This window comes from Lipotes vexillifer, unplaced genomic scaffold, assembly GCF_000442215.2.
Source record: "Lipotes vexillifer unplaced genomic scaffold, Lipotes_vexillifer_v1.1 scaffold263, whole genome shotgun sequence".
Lineage (NCBI taxonomy): Eukaryota > Metazoa > Chordata > Mammalia > Artiodactyla > Lipotidae > Lipotes > Lipotes vexillifer.
In genome coordinates, this window is record NW_006796752.1 from 281,398 (window position 1) to 302,389 (window position 20,992).

Here is a 20,992-nt window from a genome sequence, read left to right on the forward strand (position 1 = left end):
GCTAATACATTAAGGTGTTTGTTTCCTTATAGATTGACTGGCTGGATTATTATTAATCTCATCTGTAAGTTTTCATAAACATGATAGAGGGAAGGTGTTGTCTTCTCTGTTTTCTGAACCTTGATTGCTAGTGATATGGAGTGTCTTTTAAATTAGTTTATTGGCTGTTAGCCCCTTGTTCTGTTTATTATCTATTTTATTTTTTGCCCATGTAGTTTTCGATGTTGGAAATGTGTACATTTTATGGGTTTCTGTTATATATTGTGTTTTCTCCCAGGCATTCTTTAAAAAGCTGTGCTTTAGTGGCTTTTGCCATTAAGAATTTATATTTTTACTTATTCAGATCTGCCAATTTTCCCAGATTCAGACCTGCCAGTATTCCCAGTGTGGCCTCCAAGATAACCCATTTTAGTACTTCTACAGAGATGCCCCCCCCTTTTTTTTTAAAGAGTATTTAGGTTTTTAATATAACTTGATTCTTTTTAGGGTAATTTATTGCATAGTATATTGATTTTTTTTTTAATTAAGTCATTGGCTACTGTTCTTTTTGTGCTAGTCGTAAATACTATAATAGCAGTGATAACAGCTGACACTAACCCGTATAATATATATATAACTAACTGGCTTTTTAAATACATTCTATCAGTTTGACATAATAGTCTCTTGAGGGCCTCTTCTAAACTCTATGAATACTTTAATTAACCTTTCCAAGGTTCATGTAGCCTGAAGGTTAGGAAGTTGAATAACCAGTGTAAGTTTTTGTCCTGAATGTTATTCTTTCTGATATGTCATGCTGTATTACAGGGTGTTGTCAATTTTGTGCCACATTCCCAACTCTTGTTCTTTTGCAGCTCTAGGAACCCTTCCTCTTTGAAGAATGGAAAGGTGACTATGATTTGGCCATTAGTAATTGATTTAGAACAGAAATGATGCAGAAGGGAGCTTTTCATTAAGCTGTCCAGGCATTTAGCTAAAGTTCAGCCATACAACAGAAGACCTAAGTAGACATTTTTCCAGAAGACATACAGATGGCCAACGTACAGATGTTCAGCATGGCTAATTATTAGAGAAATGCAAATCAAAACTACAATGAGATATCACCTCACACCAGTCAGAATGGCCATTATCAAAAAGTCTACAAATAATAAATGCTGGAGAGGGTGTGGAGAAAAGGAGCCCTCCTAAACTGTCGGTGGGAATATAAATTGGTGCAGCCACTATGGAAAACAGTATAGAGGCTCCTTTAAAAACTAAAAATAGAATTACCATATGATCCAACAATCCCATTCCTGGGCATATATTTGGAGAAAACTGATTTGAAAAGATAACAGGCAGCCCAATGTTCACAGCAGCACTATTTACAATAGGCAAGATGTGGAAGCAACCTAAATGTCCATTGGCAGATGAGTAGATAAAGAAGATATGGTGTGTGCGTGCACGCACACACACACGTATATATACACACACAATGGGATATTACTCAGCCATAAAAAAGAATGAAAGAATGCTATTTGCAGCAACATGGATGGAGCTAGAGATAATCATACTGAGTGAAGTAAGCCAAAGACAAATGTTTTACGATATGACTTATTTTTTTTTAATTTTATTTTTTTAATATTTTGGCTGTGCCAGGCAGCGTGTGGGATCTTCATACCGACCAGGCATTGAACCCATGCCCTCTGAATTGGAAATGTGGAGTCTTAATCACTGGACCTCCAGGAAGTCTCCATATGATCTCACTTATATGTGGAATCTAAAATATGACATAAGTGAACTTATTTACTAAACAGACTCAGAGACATACAAAACAAAGTTGGGTTACCAAAGGGGAAGGGGCGGGGGATAAATTAGGAATTTGGGATTAACAGATACACACTACTATATATAAAATAAACAACAGGGACTTACTGTATAGCACAGAGAACTATATTCAATATTTTGTAATAGCCTATAATGGAAAAGAATCTGAAAAAGAACATACATACACGTATATATATGTATATATACACACACACACAGATATACACATATATATATATACAAAACTGAATCACTTCGCTGTATACCTGAAACTAACACAATATTGTAAATCAACTATGCTTCTATTAAAAAATAATTAAAAAATTCAGCCATATGCTTTCCGTTCTTGTAGGTCAGGTATGGTTAAATATTGGCAATTTCACATGGCTTACTCTAAAATTTTATTACTTTACAAACATGTTTGGCTACTTCAGGCTTGCCCTTTCCAGCCAATTTATGAGACTTAGATGAAATTATAAAACAAATTAGTGTCTGGTAGTGGCCTCAAGAAGACACTATATGGCTTATAATAGAAAGTTGGTTTTGAAAAGTCTAAGATTCAAAGGTTTATTTTTAAACTTAATTGGTGGCTTTGTGTTGATAAAAAGTGGCATATATTTTCAAATCTTTAAAGTATTTAATATAATTAATTTTTTTTGATAAGTGTCTGCTTAATAGTTGATTTTGTTAACTAAAGATTGCTAAGAAAATTGGTAATTCCCTGGTGGTCCAGTGGTTAAGACTCTGTGCTTTCACTGCTGAGGGCCTGGGTTCGATCTCTGGTCAGGGAAATAAGCTCCCACAAGCTGTGTGGCATGGCCAAAAAAAAAAGATTGCTAAGAAAATAATTCTCAGCTTGTAAAGTTGGAGATGATGGGAAAATGAAGAGTTCTTTAGATTTTCTTAAGCTGGTTATATAGTATAATGTTCTGGGATATTGGAAGGGCAGTAGAAAGAGTTCTTCCCCAGTGATTTCACATGTGAGGTGCCTTATTTTTTATTATAAGATGCCTACCTTATTCAGCAAGTTAGTAACACACACAAACGTGTTACATAGGAAGCCTGACATCTCAAGCTAATAGATAATTTTATAAGACTTTTTAAGTTTTTCCTCTTGGGCTTAACATATTTGATATATAAAAACTTTTTTTTTGAATTGTGAAGTCTTCTGGTTGAAATACGGATAGGCAAGTTTTTGTTCTTGTGACAGTCCTTTTCTTCCATCTTTTATGGCAGATACAGACATTATGGTTCTACATCTTTATAATTTAGTTATAATCTTGGGATAGGTCCCTTGAGAGATTTGATAAAGGGTTTAAGAATAATTTGATGTAGAACACTCCCTTACCTTACAATTTTTTTTTTTTAATTTGGCCATGCCGCATGGCATGCAGGATCTTAGTTCCCTGACCAGGGATCAAACCCGAGTCCCCCTGCAGTGGAAGCGCAGGGTCTTAAACCACTGGACTGCCAGGGAAGCCCTCTTACCATATAGTTTTTTTAATTTAGTATTTTACTTATAAGACAAATACAATATACATGTATTATTTACATCTTACTTTTAAAAATGTTTCAGTTTGATTCTTGCAACCAGTCTGAAAATTTTAGCTGTCTGTAGTTAGTCAGTCTTTCTCATAATACGAAGTCAGCATTGTTAGTCTTAGTGCTTGGGAATGCTCATACGTTAAAGAATAGGCGAACATATTCTTTATTACTTGTATCGTTTTCTTTTGGGGAATGGGCAGTTTCCAAGACTTATGAAACCCATTTGTTAAAGTATCAGCCACAAATACTAATGAGATAATACTGTTGTGTAAGTAGATAAATCACATTAGTGTTTTCTAGATGTTAAGCTTGCTTTCCTAATGTACATTTTCTGTTTCTTCATAGATTGTAATGAGATGAAATAGATATGAATAGTACTCAATAAATGTCTTTCATGTAGTTGTAAAACAGGTCATTATGATTAAGCATTCAGTTTCATGCTTAACATTATTTAGAATTAGGTAAAAACTGGTAGAAATTGTCTGCTGCTGGCGTTCACATTATTTCTATTTGGTTATAACTTTGAAAGGCATCGTTGAACATTATTAACTTGAATGAAAAGCTGGTAACATTAGGATCCAGACTGGAATTCCATTTAAGTCATAATTTGGTTGTGTGCTAGAATTTGGAGGCCCGTAAGGTTTGACTTGGATTAATTTGGTAGAAAGAATACTGAAATGGGCTTTTGGAATTTAATTCTTCCATGGAACTGTAGCCGCCTTCAATCTGGGTACTGTTGTGTTTTTAGGTCTCTCATGGGCACTCCTTAGTCTTTTTTTAAAGCTCTTTCTTGGATTTGAAGAAACTTAGAATGTTAGAGAAATGAGGGCCATTGCCTTAGAGTGTGAATTGCTTTCTTGGAATCGTTTGGGGATTTAAGTGAATTGAAATCTGAAGTAAGGGAATTTCTGTGAGGTGCTTTTACTCCAATGACGTAGTCATAAATAAATTCAGTAATCTGCATCTCGGACATAGTATGCTAGGGCGCGGTTTTAACACTTGGTTATTAAAACTTTTTATTGTGTTGAGTACACTGTTCATTTTGTAAAGGATGTTATTTGACCCACAACACAAAAGTGGAGGCAAATTCATAGCATTTTGATTTGAGCCAGGAACTTAGATTAATTTGGCTTTATGAGAGAGGCTTTGTCTTTCAGGGATCAGTTATTAATGAAGTTTACTGTGATGGATATAAGTATAAAATGGAATCCAGCATTTTAATGTTCAGTGAGAACTAAAGCTGCAAGACAGTCCACAATGTTTTATTCTTTTTTGTAGGTAAACTTACATAGAAAGCCAGATTCCTAGACGGTTTTTCTTTGGTGAAATAGAGCAGGTAGTTTTATTTTAAGACCCATTTTTCAGCATTCAAGCTTGAGGCACCCATCCACTGTAGATCAACAAGAGATATACCAGTCTGTTTAGCTGAACTGCCTTTCTAAGATAGTGCTTGGAAAGGGCACTTTCCCTCTTGTTCTCAGGGTTTTCTTTTTGTTTTTTTAATTCTCAGTATACTAGGGAAAATAGTCAGCACTTAACCATTTGAGTCTAATGGGCCATTTTTATTTTTTATATTTTTAAGTCATTTTACATATAAATTTACAGAAGAATAAAAGGATGGTGAAGATAAACATTATTAGATATTTTAATAAGCATTTAAACAAAGAAATACAAGTTTTTATTTCATGTTTTCCTGGTTTTTGACAATACATGTACCTAAAATGAGCAAAGTTTTCTGAATATTAACTTATTGCTCATCAGCTATCATGCATAAACCCAGAACATACCCATATCGTAAATGCTGATATCAGATTTAAAGTCCATCTCTGGTAATTTCTAGTTTATCATTTCTTCTGTTTCATCTTACACACTTGAATTATCAGAATGCAGTGGTTTAAGAATACAGTTGACTCTTGAACAACATGGGTTTGAACTGCATGGGTCCATGTATACTCGGATCCCCCCCAGTGTGGCTTGTGGAAGTCTTAGTTCCCTGACCAGAGATTGAACCTGGGCCCTCAGCAGTGAAAGTGTAGAGTCTTGACCACTGGACCACCAGGGAATTCCCACTCAGATATTTTCAATAGAAAATGCTACAGTACTGCATGATCAGTGGTTGGTTGAGTTTGCAGATGTGGAACTGCATATACAGAGGCCGTCTGTGTTACACTCAGCTTTCAACTGCATGGAGGGTTGATACCCCTAACCCCTTTGTTGTTCAAGGGTCGATTGTATTTTGGAACTTCTGATGGCTTCTAATTTTATCGAATAGAATATTAGCATCTTTGCCCTATAATTACACCACTCTCATATTTAACCAGTTGGATTGACCAATGTGCATTTCTTCGTCATCTGTTTCTTTCTAGTCAAAGAAGATGGCAGAGTATTTTAGGATGTAGGAAAAATAAGGTTCCTGGATTCTGTCTTAGATTTATGTAAGGGTTCATTGGATGCTTAATAACAATTGCAAGACAGAATGAGTTTTATTCTATTCTAAAAAAAGGTAAAAATTTCTTATTTTTTGGAAGATCTGAAGAAAGGATAGAGTCAAGAAATAGATTTACTCATAAGAAATGCAGAAGCTAAAATTGAGTTCACTGGAGCTTCATTGGTATATAGGCTTTTTTTTTCCCCTCAGCTTTTCTCTAATCATAGTATGCAGTAAAGTTGATCATGAAGTTTTAGCTTATTTATTTTTAGTTCCAGTATTCCACCACTTCGAAGATTACTCTCATTATCATCTTGATAGAAGCTTCAGGCTTTCCAAAACTGTTTGCCTATCAGTAGTTGTTTACATTATTTCACAAATGGCTGTTAACATGTATTGATTGGTAGATTTCTCTGTCCACCTGTGTAGGGGCAACCTTAGTTTAATCAAGATTTTTGTGAGTGTTTCTTAGTCATCTCTTCCCAGCCCCCCCCCCACTTTCTCATGTATTGAAAATATATCAAACAAACTGCTGTGTTGTAAGAAATAACTCTAATTCTCAATGGAAACTTTTCTAATGTATTATATTTCAAAATACTTGATAATTATAGAATACGTAAGATACAGGGTTTTTTTGGCATAGTAGGTTTTGTAAGGTATGTACTCTGCTAGATGGACTAAATGTGTGTATAATTTTTTTTGTTAGACTTGTAGTACATTTAAGTTTCTCAGCAAGGGATTTAAATGTCATACCTTGAAGGAATTTTAAAATAGGAAGAAATCTTAAAAACTTTCTAAAAACAGTTCTTAATTTCAACATTTTATAAATACTGATAACAGATTTAAAATACATCTTATTAAGGTTCTAGCTTATCCTTACTTCTGATACTTGAATCATCAGAATGCCATGCTCGAAGATGAACAGTGTTGACAGAAACTGAAAGACCTATGTTTTACACTATGTAAAACTGTCTTGTAAGAAGCATTTCTTTAAAATAATACTTATTGGGACTTCCCTGGTGGCACAGTGGTTAAGAATCCGCCTGCCAATGCAGGGGACACGGGTTCCATCCCTGGTCCAGGAATATCCCACATGCTACGGAACAACTAAGCCCGTGTGCCACAAATACTGAGCCTGCGCTCTAGAGCCCGTGAGCCACAGCTACCAAGCCTCCGCGTCTAGAGCCCATGCTCCGCAGCAAGAGAAGCCATTGCAATGAGAAGCCTGCGTACCGCAATGAAGAGTAGCTCCTGCTCGCCACAACTACAGAAAGCCTGTGCAGCAACGAAGACCCAATGCAGCCAAAAAAATAAAAAATAAAAAATCTCTTTAAAAAAAAATAATAATATTTATGTTTAGTAAACCCTCTTGAATTTGAAATTCAATTTCCAAGGAGCCAAATTGCCCGATGAGGGTTCAGTTTTATTTTTCAGTAGTAAATTTAAGCGTATATAACTTTTATTAAATCATGTTTAGTACACCAGTTTCATTTTGTTCACAATATTTTTTTAAAATTATTTTTGGCTGTGTTGGGTCTTTGTTGCTGTGTGTGGGCTTTCTCTGGTTGCGGTGAGCAGGGGCTATTCTTTGTATTATTCTTCACAATAAAATTTTTGATTCTTGATTTTAATGGAAGTTTGCGCTTGTATTAAGTCATTGTATATAGTGTTGAAATCTTTTTGGATGAAGGAATAAGGGCATTTTTTTTCTTGCCAGGTGTATTCAAGAGCAAATGATCAAGAACCATGTGGATGGTGGTTGGCTAAAGTTCGAATGATGAAAGGAGAAGTAAGTGATGTTGAAACTTGCTTTGTGACTGATTTTCAAGGAAGTACCTCCACTCTTCGTTCTGTAAATGTTACTCTAACTCTTAGTTGTTAAAAGCCTACTTCAGAAATAGTTAATCATGCCTTTCAAAAAGTCATGAGACCAGTAATTTATATTTGTGTTCTGGATTTGCAAACACCAAAGCTGCTCTCCAGAGGTATATAACGCAGGCATGTGAGGACCACCATAGTTCATGCTTGTAAGAATGTATAATCTAGTTTAGGCAAATCAGATGGATATAACTAAGCTGTGCTTAGTATTTGTGCCACAAGGGGGGAGGGTCTACTTGTTAAGCTGAGCAAGGTAATTAGAACTTCATTTAAAGCTCATTATTTTTGTTCAGATGGGATTTTTAAAATATTTTGATGTCTTTTAGTTTTATGTCATTGAATATGCTGCTTGTGATGCCACTTACAATGAAATAGTCACATTTGAACGACTTCGGCCTGTCAATCAAAACAAAACTGTCAAAAAAAATACCTTCTTTAAATGCACAGTGGATGTTCCTGAGGATTTGAGAGAGGCGTGAGTAATTTTGTTTACTGTTGAATTGATTTGTGAATCAAGAGGATTTTTCAGTGCTACAAAAAACTTTTTTCCCCAGATGCCCAGTCAAAAACTTTGATAGAAAATCTTTTTAACAAACAAAAGTTTTAATGGGTGGTGTCAAAATGAAATACTGAGTTTTCATTAAAATTGCCTTCTAAATTTAACCTATTATTTAGGTCTTACCCATGAATTACTTTCTCCCTAGGTGTGCTAATGAAAATGCACATAAAGATTTTAAGAAAGCAGTAGGAGCATGCAGAATTTTTTACCATCCAGAAACCACACAGCTAATGATACTGGTAAGGTAACTCCATATTTTAAGGTAGATAATGAATATTGTACAGATTTTATAATTAAATATTTCAGAAGATAAAAGCTAACTTGTTTTATAGTGACTTTATTAAAATACAGTGTGGGAGAAATTCTTTGCAGTTATAAAATTAATTTGTAAATTTCTCCTGGAGTAAGGAGGAAAAATCAATATAATATTCTTTACATCATAAAATCCTTAATATATGGGATCCTGGATTCTATCTGCGCCCCCCAATCATAATTTGAAGAGCAGATCTAAGTAATAATGGAAATTAAGAAAGCAAAGTAAGATTAACTTGTGGCGAGGAGCGGTGCATGTTAGGTGAGGAGAGAAGTGTAGTAGACGAAAATCAAGGAAGGCCTTATGTGGAAGGTTGTGTTTGTATTACCTTGAAAAAGGATTTAAGTTTTTGAGTGATTAACTTGTGTGTTTATAGTCTGCCAGTGAAGCAACTGTTAAGAGAGTAAATATTTTGAGTGACATGCATTTGCGAAGTATTCGTACGAAGTTGATGCTTATGTCCAGAAATGAAGAGGCCACTAAGCATTTAGAAGTAAGTGGGTTTACTTGTTAAAAGGTTTTTTGCTTGTCCCATTTAGTTTCATGAGTATATTATTCAAGTTCCATGGCTGAAACTACTTGACTGTTAGGTAGGGCAACTTGGGACCTGTTTTATGGCTAATAACTGGAGTCATTGTGTCCTTAGAAGAATTACTTTTTTCTATTACTTTTATCAAACATAGCCTTTTGTCTGCTAAATGCCTGTTGAGTTATTTGTTAGGACTTGGATGACAGGTGCCAAAGAGCTTAAAAACTCACTAGGGATTTCCAGTAGAACTTTATTGCTGGTTTTTACTGTCCTGTATCAGTCACAATGCATTTCCTTACTAACTGGTTCACTATAACAACTCCTGGGTAAGAAGAGAGGAGGATACATGGCTTATAGTTTTAAAAAAGAGCCTGTCATTGCTTCTCTCCATCCTAAGGTATTCCTGTTTTCTCCTCTTCTTCGCTGCCACACTATTAGGAGATGTGTTCCCCCCACCTGCTCCCACACGCACTTGTGCACACACACGCTGTCTTAGAGAAATTGGGGTACGTGTATCTTTAGGATAAGTACACGAATGCCCTTATTAATTTAAAAGTTCCAAACAAGGGATATGTGAATGAGCTTTGAAACATAAATCATCTGAATTGGAGAGCTTCCTGTATCAGTAATTCTGGAAAATTGTTTTAGAATTACTGTTTTCTGTGACCATGATTAAATAGATGGGTTGACCTTTTTTCCCCTTCCATTATATGACCCCAAATGAATTTCCTTTATTCCTTTTTTCTTAGTTCTTTTTCTTTTTTAAAAAAATTATAGTGAGATAAACATAAGATTTACCATCCTAACCATTTTTAAGTGTGCAGTTGATAGTGTTGAGAAGTGTATTCACATTGTTGATCAACCAATCTTCAGAACCTTTTCATCTTGGAAAAGTGAAACTGTGTCCGTTAAACAACCTCCCATTTCCCCTTCCTCCCAGCCCCAGCTCACCACCATTCTACTTTGTTTCTATAAATTTGAGTACTCTAAATACCTTTCCTAAGTGGAATCATGTAGTATTTGTCTTTTTGTGACTGGCTTATTTCACTAAGCATAATGTCCTCAATGTTTGTCCATGTCATAGCATGTATCAGAATTTCCTTTTTAAGGCTGAATAATTCTGGTTTTACTCACATATCACATTTTGTTTATCCATTCATCATTCAGTGGACATGTGGGTTGCTTTCTCCTCTTGACTGTTGTGAATAATACTATGAACATGGGTGTGCAAAAATTTTTTTTGATCTTTTATAATAAATTATAATTTGCCTCTTTTACTAGTGCACAAAACAACTTGCAGCAGCTTTTCATGAGGAATTTGTTGTGAGAGAAGATTTGATGGGCCTGGCAATAGGAACACATGGTAGTAACATACAACAAGCTAGAAAGGTTCCTGGAGTTACAGCTATTGAGCTAGATGAAGATACTGGAACATTTAGAATCTATGGCGAGGTAAGCTGTTTGCCCCCCACTTTGGGTAACTTTCCTATAATATATTAACTATTGTCTGGAATTTCAGTTTCTGAAGGGTGAAACGCTTTAAATTAATCAGCCTGGCAATCGTTGCATGTATGTAGGTGGATTAAAGGTTGTGTTTAATGTGTACTCTTCTCAAAAGTTCCTTAATAAACTGCTTCTGAATTTTACTCTGTTTTATGTGAATTAATTCAAATGTTTTTTGAGTGCTTACTGTCGGGCACTGGCAGTTATAAATAGCATATAATAGAATAGCTTTTGTAGAACTTGAATTTGAATAATATTTTGTCACTGGTTAATTGTGACATCTGTGTGGACAGGAAAATAATTGGAAAAATAAATCAGACTTTTCTTCATTGAGACCATCCTTCACATTAGAGTAAATGAGTTTTTTGGGGGTGATAATTTCAAGTCTTGACTTTTCATTTGAGTCATATAGTAAATCTTACTAGAGGCCTGATTTTTACTTCCGAAACCGTTAGAAGTGGGCAGTATAACAAAGTAATTGAGATGAAAGGCTTTGGAGCCATACTGCCTGAATTGGAATTTTGTCTCTACCACTTTGAGAGGGCTTGGAGAAAGTTACTCAGCTTCCCTGCGTAATTTTCCAAATTGTAAAATGAGAATAATGATAGTGCTTACCTTACAGTTTATGAGAATTAAATACAGTTTAAAAATTTTTGCTGTGTATAATACAGGGAGCACACAATATACTTGACCTATGGTTATTAAAGGACAGACATTAGAAGTGGAAGTTAACTGTTACTAGACTATAAATTCCTTTTGGAGAAGACACCCCCGCCCCCATCTTCTGGTCTTTTAAAATCATAACCATTAGCGATTAGGAATTTTAATGATGTTATCAGTAGGTAATTTTTTTTTAAATGCATCTGCAGAAACAACCTTTTAAATCATTTCTTATGTTGAGAATGAAAAAACAATGCAGATAGTACAGACAACAGGAACATTTTTTTTTTTTAACATTCACCTGGAGAATTCAGCATAGGAGTGTGGGCCAGATGTATTTAGGATTGGGTTAAAATTTGGCTAATGTAAGTAAGTTAAACTCTCTTGTTAATTTTCTCAGGAGCTTAAAAGGGACCTTAGAGATGTGTAACATATTTTGGTTGTAAAAGACTCTTTCCTAGCTGTTTAATGATTACTGTGACTTTTTTTTGGAAAAGTACTTCATGAATTATTTGACTTGAAATGTCACTCTGGTGGTCTGAGCAGAATCTTGTACTAGAGTGTAATAATTCAGTTTATCCTATTTTATTTTTGTTGTGGATTGTGGGTTTCTTCAAGGTTGAATTTCATGTTTGTTTCCCCTCTCTCCCCACCAGAGTGCTGATGCTGTAAAAAAGGCTAGAGGTTTTTTGGAATTTGTGGAGGATTTTATTCAGGTTCCTAGGAATCTTGTTGGTAAGTACTTTTACTAAATGTTAAATGAGTTAAATGTTACTTAATTACATACAGTGACTTAATTGAAAATTAGAGTTTTCTGATATCTTAAAGTTATGTAGAGTATTTTTTTTATAACAGTTTGTCATTATAGTTTTTCTTAAGCCTTTTCATCCTTTGGCCTCTTTCTTAATATTTTCATTTGCTTGATGTCTTTATCATTCATATATCCATCAAAATTGTTGTAGTACTTTTTGAGAAGGTTATTTGTGGTAATTTTTTTCTTTTGTTTAATGTAGAAGAAAAAGTAAGAATGGACTAACAATAAGGTAATAAACTTCTACACAGTAGGCCTCGAGTAAGTAATAGTTGTTGCAAAGGCATAGAATAAAGTTTATGAAGTCATAGGCAGGAGAGAAGGATGGTGATGATGATATGAGGGGAGGTTTCACTATTAATTTTTTCACTTAGTGAAAACTGCTGCGCCCATGGGTTATTAAGTTAAGTGACAATTTTTGAATTTGAAGGTGCAGTTAAATGAGCATTATAGCTTGGGATTAGTTGTTTAACAGCTTTGTTATTATCCTCTACATCTGTGCTGTCTGTCCTTTAAAATGCTGTTTGAGACATATGGGAGAGCTTTGGTCACATGTTAAATACTTAGTGATTATCCTAAAAGTTTGACATAAATAAAGCATCAACATGATGTAGCAAAATTTACTAGGGGAATGGTTTTTTATGATTTTTTTTGTCATCTATTGAATCTCATTAGTTTTTTGACCTTAAATAGTTAGAGTCCCTTGGGCTCCACTTATATATAGTTACGCCTGTAGGAAGATTCTATACATGTTTTACTTGTCAAATTCTGTAAAACATTAGTAGGTGAAAATGAAAAAAAAAAAAACACTTCCACTATTAAAAAAGATGTTTGTTTTGGCCAGTAACAAGTAGTCCGCTTGGGATAATAGTGTACAACACAAGAATTTGGACAGTTTCATGGTGTTCAACTATATAAAAATCTTTTCACTTCTGCCCAAATGTTTGGATGGGTATGATATACTACCAGTTAAGAAAGCTCCACTTAATCTGTTCTTAGAAACCACTGTTCACTGTACACTGAATTGCTGGAGATTATGAGTTGAGAGGTTAAAATTAAATGTAAGTCTCAGGAATTGTACATAATTTTAATAAATGTTAAGATACAAAAAGTTACCAAATGTTTATTGTTGCCTAATGAAATTGCCTTTGACAAGAAAGCTGCTTTTGAAAATGATCCCTTTTGTTGTTTATATAATACTCTATTATTGACAGCTATCAGTACTAACATTTTGGTTGCTGCTTTTACAGAACATAATTTAACTTATGATTTCTTCACTTGTAAAAATGATTTGGAGGTGAGTGTGTCCAAGAGAGTCAGGGTTCTTTCCAGCCCAACAATTCTATAGAAGATAGCCTTGGTCTTGTAGAATTTGTGGTAGTGTTAATTTTAAGTAAAAATTCCTGATATTTCAGAAATACGGAAATTGGATGTATTTGTAGCTCTCAGATTTTTCTCTTTATTCGTTTATCTGTGCAGTGATGTGAGTACCTGTCATGTCTCTTTTTTTCCTCCACCCTGGCTTGGTTGACTTTGGTGATTTGGGTTATTTGTTTACTGTTTAGAAAATAAATATTAGCAACTATTATGCGTTGGTGAAATACTCAGAAGGAAGGACTTCAGTTAGTTGGTGTGTATAATAGTAGTACTACATCTTCCTCCAAAATGTTTTCTGGTTGAAGCAGTGTTTTGCAAAATAGTACCTTCTTAGTCCAAGTGAAAGAGAAAAAAAAGAGGACTGAGACATAAATGGGAATGAGGACTACTTGGTAGGTATGTTTCAGAGAGGATTTCTGCACATATTCAGGTTCCAAGGGTTCTAGACTTGACCATTCCCACCCTTCCCAAATCAAAAGTATTACATGAACATTGATTTGAAAATTAATTGAAACTTTTCACCTCCTGGAAGACTTCCTTAATCGCTTCTCTACTCTGTCCCTTCAGCATTTATGCTCAGTGCTCAAATTATACTACAGGTCTGCTTCAGGTTGTCAATATGCTTTGGAATTTAAACTGTGGAAATGATCAGTTAAAATACTGAAGGTCTCTGGTGGGACTAAATAAAACTTGCAGGTAGGTCCTTGCCACAGACCCCAGAAGGGTGATGGATATTCACTCACCACTGGTATAGTTCACAAGAAGGAAGGGGTAAAGATTTGGGGGAGGGGGTATGATAATATCAATCTGAGTTTTGTTTTTTCGAAAAGATATTTGCTTATTTTTAGCAGGGTCAAGGATGGAGTTGCTGCTTGAGCTTCACTGTGTTAACATGAAGGTTGCTTTTATATGCTGCTGCTAGGGCTGCTCAGAGAAGACATACATCATGTGACTTCCCTGTCCTACTCCTTTGTTTTTTCTTTTTACCTGTTCAGTTGCTGGTGCTTTTAAATTTAGGGTTATTGGGCAAGGAGGTTTGAAAATCCTATAATAGTGTCTGCTGTATTGACCAGCTTATTGTTGCCATTGTTTCCTTATTTATCTCCTTCCCCCCTTATTTATTCTTTATTGGGAACTGTTCTCTCAAGCATGCAATAGGAGAAACTTACATTTTAACCTCTTTCAACCAAAATTAATTTATTGTGGAAATAGATTGCTGATATAGTATAAAATTTTAATTAATTGAGGATTTGGACGTAACAAGATGTTGCTGTTAACTTAGGATACATATATTCCATATACTGATAGTTACTTGAACATTTACTTCTGTTACCAGGTAACACTACCCAGTATTGCTTTGTTACTTTATGGGTGTATGTTAGCTTTATAACAAGTGAGTTCCTAAGGGGAAGAGCATCTTCGTGTCCTCCTTTTAGTTTCTCCTCTAATTAAAGGATACTCAATAACTGCTATATGACAGACTCACAAGTTAAGTGTGGAGAAGGTAAATAATTTGAATTTATGTCATTTTACAGTATTTCATATCTAGGAAGACAGCAAACCATATACATGTTGTATGTAGTTGTACAATTCTGCAGTACTTTAAAAACTTACAGGTGTAAAATGTAATACTTGTTAAATGTCAACATTTTATTTTGGTGAAGAGAATATTCATTTTAAAAGAATCTTGAAGTCACAGGTGTCTTCTGAACAAATAGGGACTTAGAAGCCAGATTTATGACTTTGTTAGTTGTTTGAATAATAATATATGTAATATGTCATAAATGTAAACAAATTGATGTGATTAATGCCAAAATAAAAGTTTTCTTTTTGCCTTCATTTATATATCCAAGTTTTTGAAATAAATGGATTGGACTTGATATTTTAAAAATAGAAAAATGATACAGAACATATTAAAAAATATTTAGACATTGAAAATGGCTTACATTGTGAGTGGCACTGTCAATCTCAGTTAATAGTAGTTGCCTTAGGCGTACCAAAGTGAAGGTTTCATACCAAGGGTAAAGTTCCTCAGTGGTCTTTAGGGTGAGTTAATTGAGAGTAAGAAGATGAAGTTTTGCTTGGTTTTTATAATTTGATAGTAAGTCAAATTATTTGGGCTGGTGTTGAAATGATAAGCAGTGTTGGTTTTTAACTTACCATTATATATGTTTTCTCTTATTAAAGGAAAAGTAATTGGGAAGAATGGCAAAGTTATTCAAGAGATAGTAGACAAATCTGGTGTGGTTCGGGTGAGAATTGAAGGAGACAATGAAAATAAACTACCTAGAGAAGATGTAAGTATTTAAAACATAATTGGCCTGTGTCGTGTGTCTCCCTCCCCCCCCATTCTTTTTCTGGTTGACTTACAGTACTATTTTTTATATCTTGAAAATTGTTTTAGGAAAGTTATATCCGGTGAACTGCTTATGCTCTGCAGCAGATTTTTCTTTTTTAAAAAGTTCTGTCCTTACAGTGTTGCTTAACACACTTAGAAAACAAGTCATCTTTTAGTTGTTGGCCTTGGGCTCTTGGTTGGTTTCTCAGTATGTCAGTAAAACAGCCAGTTTTCGGCGGGGTGGGGGCGGGAAGACTGATAATCCTAACAGTTCTTTTTTTTTGTACTTGGAGTGTAAAGAATTTGATATTCTAAACAAAACAGTCGGCTGTGAAGGAATTCTTGATATGTAACACTTCCTTGACCTTTTTTTTTTTTAGAATTTGTAAGCCCTAACCATTTCTTAATTGAAATCTTTAAGCTTTATGTTGCTAGTAATTCTGATGCCAACTTTCTGAAATTTCTTTTTCAGTCTTTTTCTTACATGTTGATGTCTTGTCCACACTGCTGTATTTTTCCTTCTCATCCACCACTGTAAGCATCTCTCACCTTTGTGGCTCCAGTGGTCAACTTTGTATAAGTTGTATGTCTGAACATAAGGCAAGGATTTTCCCCCAAATTACCTCCCAGAAAGCAGTACATTCACACCCAGTTTTGCATGATAACTAGAGAGTTTGTTTGCCTATCGGGCAGAGTAAGTTTAAAAAAAAAAAAAAAAGACACACAGAGAAAATTGTAGATTTTGGCTCAGATAAATAGCCTCACAGCTGGTATTTGATGTTGTAAAGATGCCTATGAAAGATACCATTTCCTTTATTCCTTTTAATTAGTTAGAATGTGGAGGTAAAATACACACTTAAAAACAAATGAGAGAAAAGAAATGTCTTAACTGTTACACAAATGAGTACTTGTGGATTGATTTCATCCTACACTGCTTCAAAAACTGCTGTGAACCTCAAGTAATTTTAACTTATTCTTAAGCAAACACCATGCCCCAAATGGGGGGGAAACCCCATTTTTTATTGAATTTAAGATGAGGATTAAAATCGAGGGTGTCATAGTGTTATAATTGGCACTGTCCCCATTTATACTTACTATATAAAAGAATGGTGATCCATTTGGCATACAACCACTGCCTAAAATTGATCTGAAGATCAAGGTGTTTACTGGGCAGGTTCATTAATGACTCAATTATAAATTTCTTAGCTTGATACTAATATCTAGTCTTCCCTTAGCTTGACTTATTCCCAGTTGCTTTCCAGTATTTACGTTCTTGTTGCAAGCTAATTCTTCTAGGCCCTCCTTCATAAATTAAGAAGTTATTGTACTTTCCTTTGTAGTTTTGGTCATTGTTACCTCCATTTCTGTGCCAGAGTTAAGAAATTTAAATGCTAAAAGATACCAAGCACATTATGTAAATTATGAAGCAAGTTGGGATGTACAAGATAGGAAAGAGAGGGCACACTGTGCCTTTCTATAAAAGAAACATGCTGCTCACGTTTAATCTGGTTGCTGTGTAGGAATGCATGTATTATGTGTTGCTGTTTCTTCCAATATTTTAAAGAAAAGCTGGAAACCTAAACAATACACAAAATTTTTCAGTTTTCAAAACATTGCATGTGAAACAAATTTGAAGGTTGATATTGGCTTATTTGGGGCCACCATTTCACAATTTAAGCTGTCTAGGGGCAATCTCTGGTGGTCCAGTGTTTAGGACTCTCCACTTTCACTGCTGTGGGCCTGGGTTCGATCCCTCTTTGGGGAACTAAGATCTCGCAAGCTGTGTGTCGTGGCCAAAAAGAAAGAAAGAAAAAAAAAGCTGTCTAAATCTCCTGGAGACTCAGTTTATAACTTGTTTACTCTGAAGTCTTCGGTGACTCACCTTTAGCCCGATATGACCTTTGCACCTATATACCGTAGCTTTTATTGTCTGTATAATTGTGTATTTAATGATTTTCTTTAAGTCTTATGTTTTCTGGTTTATCTTATGTCTCCAAGGCAGGTTATGGAGCTCCCTGAAGTCAAGAAATCAAATCTGAATTCTCATATTCTCCTTTCTTCCCTAGCATAATGAACTGTATAGAGTAGGCACCTGGTAAATATTTAAAGTCAGTTAATTAAGGTTTTTTAAGATTAGATTTGAGTTTTTAATTGTAAAAGAAACACGGTTTATGTAAAGGTTAGAATAGCACAGAAATGTATGGTGTAAAAAATAAATTATATTTATGTCCTGTCCATGTCTTTCTCTTTCCATCATGTCTAATAGATTTTAGACTTGTCAGGTTGCCTTTTTGTGTCTTCTGCTCTTAAAAATAATGTTGCAGCAAAGATCCCTTGTGACTGAAGAGTAAATTCCTGGAAGTGCATTTGTTAGATCAAAGGCTGTATGGCATTTAAATTTTTAGATCTTGTTAGTTTTCCCACACATTCCTCCACCAGTATAGAAAATGTCGGTATTCCACATATTTGCCAATACTGAGTTTTATCACAGTTTAATTAGTGCCATTCCAGAATATGTACATATTATCTTTCCATTTGCTTGAAAGACATTTTCTATAAACAGATTGTCCTTTGCATATTTTTTGTCATTTTTTATTACTGAAGTGTGTAAGCTTTTGCATTTTGAGTAAGTTTGTCTTTTTATGTATGTGGCAAATACTTTTGCCTTCTGACTTCTGCAGTTTTGTGTCATGTTTGGCAGGTCATAGATTGTTCAAAAGTGCATTTCTAGTTTTTTCCCTCCAGTTTTTTTTTTTTTTTTTTGGTGTAATGTTATCAGGAGCAGGGTCAGCATTATTTTTTTCTGAGTGCTAGTTTGTCTCAGTGTCACCTGTTAACTATAAATAATCAGTTTAAAAAATACCTTTAAATCTAGAAATTTCACTGAAATAACTTAGATGAACTCATATTCAGTAATAATCATTTACTCTTCAGTTTTTTTTTTAATGGTTTATAATACCTATTAAAATAGTCTGTAAAATACGTGCAGTTAAGGATGCCTTTTTACTGCTCCTTTTCTTTGGAGGTAACTTGGTTACTATCTCCATTTGGGGGTCAAGGCATTCTATTTCTCTTAATCCTTGCAGATCAGCTGTTTGGAAAGACTTTACCGTTCTTATCTACTTCGTAAAATTCTGTTTATTTTTAATATTGACTTAAAATGACAATAATATTCTTATGAATTCCCCTAAATTTCCACATCTGGGATGGCATAATTCACATTCTACCTAATATTCCTGTGCTTTTAAAGTTCATATCACTAATGCTGTACAATGAGATGATTACAGGAAGGTTTATTATCTTTTCTGAGATTGTGATTACCTTTAGAACAGGGACTTTATTTATCCTATTCCTTAGCATAGATTCTGGCAGTTAACACGTGGATGTTGTTTGGAATTAAGTAACTGGATATGAAATTGGCTGGGAGCAAATTGTTTTCTCAGCTGTAGAATTGGGATATTTCTTAAAGTGAATTTTTAATGAACATTAAATAATGAATGTAAATAATATAGTCCCAGAAATACAGTATGTGATTAAAACTTTTTAGATCTCTTTTTTTCCCCTCCCCTGTCTTTTATTCACTTTATATCCTCTGTTTTCTGCATGTGAATTTTTTGAGGACACTGTCAAGACTTTCTCACTTCCTAATAAGCTTAAGTTAGAGTCCCTTGTTTCATGCCTTCCTAGTTGTAATTACTTCCTTATAGTCACTCGCTTTAAGCTCCATGATAGCTGTGCTCTGTACTGTAGCCTTAGCACCTGCCCTGGTCCATTTCTTCTTTTTGATCTCCCATACTAAAATTCAATTAAATTTTTTAAAAATTACTTTGGGGCTTCCCTGGTGGCGCAGTGGTTGGGAGTCCGCCTGCCAATGCAGGGGACACGGGTTTGCGCCCCGGTCCGGGAAGATCCCACACGCCGCGGAGCGCCTGGGCCCGTGAGCCATGGCCGCTGAGCCTGCGCGTCCGGAGCCTGTGCTCCGCAACGGGAGAGGCCACAACAGTGAGAGGCCCGCGTACCACACACACACACACACAAAAAAAATTTGAAAATAAGTCACATAGTAGTTTCTTATGTAGAATAAAAAGTTAAGCCACACTTAATTCCATATTTAGAATCCAAAGTTAAGCCAGTTTGTTTAGATAACTGTTAGGAACTATTCTGTAAAATCAAGAAAATGAGGAAAGACACTGTGATTGGGTGAGTTTACTTAGGATCTGTTCATTGCCCTTAGCCAGTAGGAAGCTGGAAGTTTACTTCTATAAAGGAAAAAAAAATTATCATCTTATTCTCCTCCTCACTTTTTTAAACCTTCCTCTTTTGAAATTCAGCTAAGTAAACCAGGTCTGGGTTAATCCTTTCATTTGTTTTAATAACTGGTGACTACTTGCCCATATCAGTAATTTCTTTACATTGTGTAAATATTTAGAGTCTGTAGATGATGCTTCTATTAATGATCATGAAGTACTCCTTCCATTACACACATGTTGAAAGTTTTGCTATCTGAGCACATAATATAGGGATAACCTGGCGAATGGGTTTTATTATGTTTTTAAGGAAAGCACTACTAAAGTGATATATCTAGTCTGAAAATTCATGCCAGTTTGATGGAAAATTTCTTTAAAAGTTGGTTTATATACTTAAAAGATTAGATTGAATTAGAAATTAGAAAACAAATATTAAATACTGAGGATGTTGTGTTTTCTTACAGGGGATGGTTCCATTTGTATTTGTTGGCACTAAAGAAAGCATTGGAAATGTGCAAGTTCTTTTAGAGTATCATATTGCTTATCTAAAGGTTTGTATAGTGTTCATATGTTGCTCCACGTGTTAAACTTTAATTTTATATTTGTAGTAAATTTTAAGTCTTTAAATATTTTTGTTAATTCAGCTTCATATTTGCCCTTTCTTTCTGCGTGAGAATATTGAAAGTCCTTTGCTGTAGTAAAATGATTGGCCTCATATACATTTTTTCTCTTTCTCTCTGTACTTTTACATTTCTTTCCATACTGTTTAAGACATGGTCACTCTTGTGTTCGATGCAGATAGGACACAGAACCAGGAATGAAGGTGGGCTTTCTTGGTAACTGATACTCTGAATCACATGTACTACTCCCATAGATATCAGTTGATAATTCTTAACCATTGTTTTTAGTATAGTCTGTCTGGGTTGATGAATAAAGAGAAAAGGTTTTAGAAAAGAAATTCCCTGTAAGTTGGAATTGTCATTTTCTACTCTTCTTATTCCTGC

At 34.7% G+C, this 20,992-nt stretch overlaps 1 protein-coding gene across 5 annotated transcripts in view; it reads left to right on the plus strand.

Annotated features, from left to right (window-relative positions):
- Positions 1 to 20,992, plus strand: part of FXR1 (FMR1 autosomal homolog 1) — a 59,265-nt gene that overhangs the window by 21,341 nt on the left and 16,932 nt on the right. For all 5 annotated transcript variants that reach the window (XM_007468917.1, XM_007468915.1, XM_007468914.1 and 2 more), the window contains 8 exons: positions 7,491 to 7,562; positions 7,978 to 8,126; positions 8,356 to 8,449; positions 8,900 to 9,016; positions 10,334 to 10,504; positions 11,872 to 11,950; positions 15,591 to 15,700; positions 20,453 to 20,539. In XM_007468917.1, coding sequence (XP_007468979.1) covers positions 7,491 to 7,562; positions 7,978 to 8,126; positions 8,356 to 8,449; positions 8,900 to 9,016; positions 10,334 to 10,504; positions 11,872 to 11,950; positions 15,591 to 15,700; positions 20,453 to 20,539 — 879 coding nt within the window. The remainder of the gene's footprint in view (positions 1 to 7,490; positions 7,563 to 7,977; positions 8,127 to 8,355; positions 8,450 to 8,899; positions 9,017 to 10,333; positions 10,505 to 11,871; positions 11,951 to 15,590; positions 15,701 to 20,452; positions 20,540 to 20,992) is intronic.